This window comes from Herpailurus yagouaroundi, unplaced genomic scaffold (assembly GCF_014898765.1).
Source record: "Herpailurus yagouaroundi ecotype Mexico unplaced genomic scaffold, PumYag 196, whole genome shotgun sequence".
Lineage (NCBI taxonomy): Eukaryota > Metazoa > Chordata > Mammalia > Carnivora > Felidae > Herpailurus > Herpailurus yagouaroundi.
In genome coordinates this window covers 1,961,443-1,967,793 of record NW_024412427.1, presented here as the reverse complement: position 1 = coordinate 1,967,793, position 6,351 = coordinate 1,961,443, and the positions used below count along the sequence as shown (strand labels likewise).

The following is a 6,351-nucleotide window of genomic DNA, read 5'->3' as shown; positions in this document are numbered from 1 at the left end:
AGTTCTCATGGGCACGAAATTTCCGTTGAGGAGATGAAAATGTTCTGGAGGCGGACGGTCGTGACCCTTGCACATCAGTGAGTATTCTTCAGGCCACTACATTGTACCCTTAGAAATGGGTAAAATGGTGAGTTTTATGTTGTATATATTTTACCACAATTAAAAGAATATATAAAATCCTAATTTTTCCAAGATCCCTCTGCATGGGGGGAAATTCCCACCTGACCAAGATCCCCTGAATTTCTAGCTCTTTCCGTGCTCTAGGACGTGGCTCCAGCTGAACAGGTGGAGTAGAAGCTGAGCTGGTAGTCGAGCCCCAGGCAGCAAAGAGCAGGTGCCGGGGCCTGGGGACAGACACGCAGGTCCCCAGTTTTGCATTCAGTCTGGCCTCCATGAGGAGGACCCCCTGGTGGTAGGGAGCTTGTGTCCTTTGTCCTCATCCTTCTGAGGGCACAGGACAATGAGGGCCTGAGGGAATAGGGGTGGGGGTGGTGCAGGTTTGATCACCCTTGGTTGCTGAGGTGGCCGTGGGCAATTTGTGAGGACAGGTTCTGCGCCCTTGCAAGAAGGCCTCAGGCCACACTGGCTTGGAATGCTTTATTGACCCAGGCCCAGAGGGTTCCGGGATGGGTTCCAAGCAGGGCCTGAGCGCAGGAAGGGAGGCCCAGCCAGCCTTCGGTCAAGGCTAGGAAGATGCAGGCCCGGTCTTCGGTGGCTTTTTACCTTGTCCCTGTAATAGAGATAACAGTCAATTTCCTTCTTGGCCGGTCTTTTGGTGGCCTAGGGCCAGGGCCATCAGCTGGACCCCTTACCCACCCCCTTCAACAGCCACCCTCCCGGGGACCCCTGCAGTTCTCTCACCTCTCACCCTGATCACTGCCACCCTCGCCTTCATCGTCTGTCAACACCGTCATCCCCCGTGAAGGTTACATTGCTGCCTTCCCTGGGCCAGCAGCACCACTAACACGACAAGACCTTACTACACTCGCCAATACCGCCTTCGTCTTCGCCACCCATGCCGCCCGCCGTCAACCGCAGCCTTGCTGTCTCCACCCCACGGCCCTCCCTCCACTGCCACCAGCACCTCTTCATGACACGTGCTGGTCGTTCCTGACGTCATCGCCTCCCGTGGCAACATCACCATGGCATCAACCACCACCGTCCTCATCCTACCGTCTCCCTTCCCACGAGCACCACCACCCGAGGGCCACCTTTGCTTCTGCCGTTTCTGTAAGAGGACTCACCGGGGGGTTTGCAGACCCTCAGACACATCTCTGTGGTCTCAAAGTTGTTGGCATTGCCCCGACAGCCACCGTAGGTGAAGTGCTCACATTCATGGGCTGTAGAGTTGTAGAAATAGCGGTAGAAATGGCCTCGGCAGGGGCCCTCGACGGGGGGGAGCCGGCACAGGGCAGGCAGAGTTTGGAGCAGTTCCTGGGGAGCCTCTCGCTCGAGATGGGCTGCGGGGGTGAGGAGAGACAGGGACTATCACGTAGGTGTCCTTTTAAAGAGGTGATATGTGTTTTTCTTTTAGAAGCATGTCTTCTACAGCAAGCCCCCCGCTAAGTGCTTGCCGCGGGTTGCACGATTTAAATGACCTCACGGAGCAGATCTTACTGTCCCTCCCCCACAAATGAGGAAATGGAGGTGCAGAGATGTTTGGTAATCTTCCAAAAATCATGAAACCCAGCAGTCGAGGCCTGGGGTTTAAAGCCAGTTCCAATTTCAAATCCCGGACTCTGCATGCTACATCTTCTCATAACTTCACTCAAGATATGTGCTGTGGCCTTGTTTATAATTGCCAACAACCATAGTTTGGATAAAATATCAGTGTTCACCAACCGGGGACTGATGGGTTACACGCAGTCGTGGATGAGAATAGTGCTGGTCTATATATATCAACATGGAGAGAAGTCTATAATCTTGTGAAACAAAAATCAAATGAAAGAAGATCTAGAATGGTCCCGTTGATGTAAAATATACCGATAAAACCGTGCAATGATGATTAGTAAGTTGTTTACCACTGTATTTGTAGTAGTTTTCCTGGGTGGTGGGATTTCAAGTGATTTTTATATTCTAGTTATTTTTAGTATCATTTAAATGACAATGAACAGTATCATTTTTATAACTAGGGAAAAGGTATTTAAATAATATCCACTATCCATGAGTAACGAAAAAATAAAGACATGGACGTATTTTACTAAATCACCCGTTGTTTTAACTCCTTTCACATCTGACTCTGGTTATCACATGAAGTGATTTATCAAACATGGGTATGTATACCTCTTCCCCCCCGCCCCAACACACACGTCCTCACCCATTATTTGGCGGTGGACACACGGGATCCCAGTGTTCATGGGATGCAATACACATTACTTGGATATGTACACTCCCCAACAAAGATGCACCCCTAAGACAATGAGCTCATGGGTCGTCTCTGCTCCATGGTACCATTTTGTGAATCTTCAATTGATATGACATGCTCCAGGCCGAACCCATTCTTCGCTAGAATTGGAAAGAAACCATTCTAGGAAGGGAATTCAAGGTCTTTCATTAGGGCAGCAATCCTCAATGTTGGTGGAACATTAGATTCCTCCTGGGGAACTTTAAAGAAATCCCAATGCCCAGGCTTTACCCAAGACTAATTAAATCAGAATCTGGGAGTATGGGACCCACGTAGCCCCTAGGTAACTCCAGTGTATAGCCAAGTTTCAGAACCTGATCTCCTTTTTATTTAAAAATTTTTTTTGAATGTTTACTTTTGAGAGAGAAAGACAGAGACAGAGACAGAGCACAAATAGGGGAGGGGCAGAGAGAGAGGGGGACACAGAATCTGAAGCAGGCTCCAGGCTCTAAGCTGTCAGCACAGAGCCAAATGTGGGGCTCGAACTTACAAACCGCAAGATCGTGACCTGAGCCGAAATCAGTCACTCAACCAACTGAGCCACCCAGGTGCCCCTGATTTCCTTTTAAAAGCAATATGAAAACCTATTTCCTCTTGTAAGAATTCTGGGAGTAGGATTCTGGAGGGCAGGATTGCTCAGGCTGGCTAAAATAGGGGACTCACTTTTTAACTTCATATATTTACATATTATTTGTCTTTTTAAGACAAACCCATGCATTGCTTTGTAATAAAAATTAAATTTGGTGAGGACTGAATTAAATCAAACAGACATCTGTGAGGTCTGGCCCCAGATCTTCCCCAGACTACATGGAGACCATAGATGAACACTTCTTGTTTCCTCCAGAGGTGGAAGTGACAAGGTAGCCCTATGCAGCCAGCCCCCCACCCTATGCCTCCCTCTCCCCCACAGGCTATGGGTCTCAGGGGTCCTCTTTTTTTTTTTGAGAGGGAGAGAGAGAGCGCGCGCGTGCAAGTGGGGGAGGGCCAGGGACAGAGAGGGAGAGAATATTAAACAGTCTCCATCCAGAGCCTGATGCAGGGCTCAATCTCATGACTGTGACATCATGACCCGAGCTGACATCAAAAGTCACTTAACTGGCTGAGCCACCCAGGCACCCCTCAGAGATATTCTTTTTTAACCCCTCAGCTCACCTGAGGTCTTTTCTGAGCTGGCGATGCCCACCAGGCAGAAGGGGAAGCAGAGGGCAAGGAACAGGCTGAACTTCATGGTGTCAGTAGTAGCTGAGTGTTCTAGAGTGGGGCTGGGAGACTAAAATTTATACCTGCAGCTAAAAGCAGGTGTGCCCTCTTCCTCAGAGTTGAGGGAAGTATCTGGGTTTTCATTACTTGGAAGAGGAAGTACCCTCGACAAGGAGTGTGGGCCCAGAAGAATTGGACGTCTCACCCAGAGGCAGTGCCACTTGCCTGGGAGGACTTCTTGAAGGCTATTGAGCCAGTGCCCTAAGTCAGTGTTTCTTCAGCATCTGGAATGCCAGTCCTCAGCCTCATCTACTGCACACTTGAGTTCCTGTGACCTTGGACTGGTAAGTGACTTCTGGGGGCCTCAGTTTCCCTATTCCCTATCTGTCAAACAAGTGGGCTGGACAACACGGTCCCTAGGAACCCAGCTTAGCTGTTCTCCATTCTGTTATTACTGGTTTCCATCCAGATCCTCCCAGCTGGTTGCCTCAACATCCCAGGAGAGAAAACATAGCTCTTTGTTCATTGCTTTATTTATTTAACTTAGGAATAATGAGTTGATTGTTCTATATAAATTATCACACTTATTTTTAAAAGATCAAGCTATACTGAATAGTACAAACAAGAAGCAAATCCCTCCCCAGATTCTACTATAGTCCTGTGCAACAGAAGTATAATGCAATATATTACCGTATAGTTTTCTAGTATCTGCCTTTAAAAAAGGAAAAAGAAAAGTAAAGCTAGTTTCAATAATAGTTAATTTTACTCAATATATCCAAAATGTTACCATTTCAACATATGATCAACATGTAATAAAAATATTAATGCAATATTTTCCTCTTCTGCAATATTGTACTCAGCCTTTGAAATCAGGTGTGTATTTCCCATTTATCGCACATCATGATTCATATTAGTCATATGTCGTGTGCTCAGTAGCCACATGTGGCTAGTGGCTACCATACTGAACAGTGAATTTCCACCACATGAAGTAACTATTAGTGACTATTAGAGTTTACAGGCAGTATTTTCCCTGAATTTTTGCATATTGCCTTAATACTTGAAGGACAATTTGATGGGGTAAAAAAAAAAAAAAAAAAAAATCCTGGGTCATACTTTCTTTTCCCAGAACCTGGGACCAGGGTGGACCTAGCTCCACCAAATTCTGCCATGGAATGTTGCTAAGTGGCCTGAATGTTTTTGTCCTTTAAATGTTGCTTTTTTCCTACCTGAATGTCTAAGGACTTCTTTGCTTCTCTTCGAGATCCAGTAACTTAACAAGATTATTTTGACATCATTTTGCATCTTTTTTTTTTTTTAACTGGGACATGGAGGGCTTTTATAATCTACAGATTTTTTAAGGGAAATTTTCTTGTATTATTCTTGGAATATTTTCTGTTCCAATTGCTGAATTTTCTACTCAAGAAACATCAGTTATGTCCGATTATCATCATTTGTCCTCTTGTACTTGTTAAAAGTATGGCCCCTGGAGAAAGACAAATTTACATTCTTTTTTTTTTTAATGTTTTATTATTCTCGAGAGACAGAGAGTGAGCGGGGGAGGGGCAGTGAGAGGGAGGGAGACACAGAATCCCAAGCACGCTCTGAGCTGTCAGCACAGAGCCCCACGCGGGCTCGAACTCACAAGCTGTGAGATCATGACCTGAGCCAAAGTCGGATGCTCAACCGACTGAGCCACCCAGGTGCCCCAAGAAAGACATATTTAAATGTCAGCTTTTCCATTCACTATCTGTGCTACCTCTGCCAATCTATTTAACCTCCCTGGACTATAGTTTCTATTTGGAGACAACAACGGAAGCTCCCTGCGTTTGGATTCCCCAAGACCATGCTCAGGTTCAATTCATGAAAAGGACTCAGAGGACTCAGAAGTTGTTATACTTAAGGTTACAGCCAATGCATACAGATCAAAATCAAGAAAGGGAAAAAGCATAGGGTGTGAAGAATGGAGGAAACCAGGCACAAACTTCCCTCCCCAGTCCAGTTACACAGGATGTGTTTCATTCCCCCAGCCCAACATGTTTGAAGTGTTGCCCACACACTGAAGCCTGGGTTTCTCGGGTTTTTATTGTGGTCAGTCACATAAGCATATGACCAACTTAGCCTAGCACAGGGGTCTTGGATTTAGGTGGTGAGCACTCTGAAAGCTGTAAGGTGTTTGACCCATGCCTACCAATTTTACAGCTTTGGCTTTGGAGATTCCCATCTGTCCTAGATCTGTTATTCCTTGCACAAGAAGATTCCTTTATTTATTTACTTACTTATTTACTTATGTTTTTATTTATTTTTATTTTTTAAGTTTATTTATTTATTTTGAGAGACAGAGTGAGCAGGGGAGGGGAAGGGAGAGAGTGAGAGAGAGAGAGAGAGAGAGAGCGAGAGAGAATCCCAAGCAGGCTCCACACTGCCAGCATGGAGCCCGACATGGAGCTCGAACCCACAAACTGTGAGATCATGACCTGAGCAGAAATCAAGACTTGGATGCTTAACCCACTGAGCCACCAGGGCGCTCCAAGAAGATTCCTTTAAAGTGGCAGATGTCCTAATGGGTTTTAATTGTCCAACTTGTGCCTACGGAGAATTTGATGTGCCATTGGTCAAAACGGTCAGCATTCCTTATCTTAGTTTATTAACCAAAGTTCCCTAGCAGATTATGCTGCAAACTCACCTCAAGGCTTTGCAATGGCTGCCACCCACTGTGCCCTCTCAATATAACTGTCCTGTAACCTTTC

At 46.1% G+C, this 6,351-nt stretch overlaps 1 protein-coding gene across 1 annotated transcript; it reads right to left on the bottom strand.

Moving 5' to 3' along the window:
- Positions 1–355: 355 nt before the first annotated feature.
- Positions 356–3,632, bottom strand: LOC121012131 (colostrum trypsin inhibitor-like). Its single transcript, XM_040446945.1, has 2 exons — positions 3,557–3,632; positions 356–1,460 (listed from the first exon to the last, which is right to left on the bottom strand). Exons 1-2 carry the CDS (start codon positions 3,630–3,632, stop codon positions 1,165–1,167), a joined length of 372 nt encoding a protein of 123 aa, XP_040302879.1. The 3' UTR covers positions 356–1,164.
- Positions 3,633–6,351: the final 2,719 nt, after the last annotated feature.

Bases quoted from the DNA above. Each gene is read 5' to 3' on its own strand.
- LOC121012131 (XM_040446945.1), bottom strand. From the start codon at position 3,632: ATGAAGTTCAGCCTGTTCCTTGCCCTCTGCTTCCCCTTCTGCCTGGTG. The intron at 1,461-3,556 runs GTGAGCTGAGGG...TCACCCCCGCAG, and splicing joins CAGCTCAGAAAAGACCTCAG to CCCATCTCGAGCGAGAGGCT.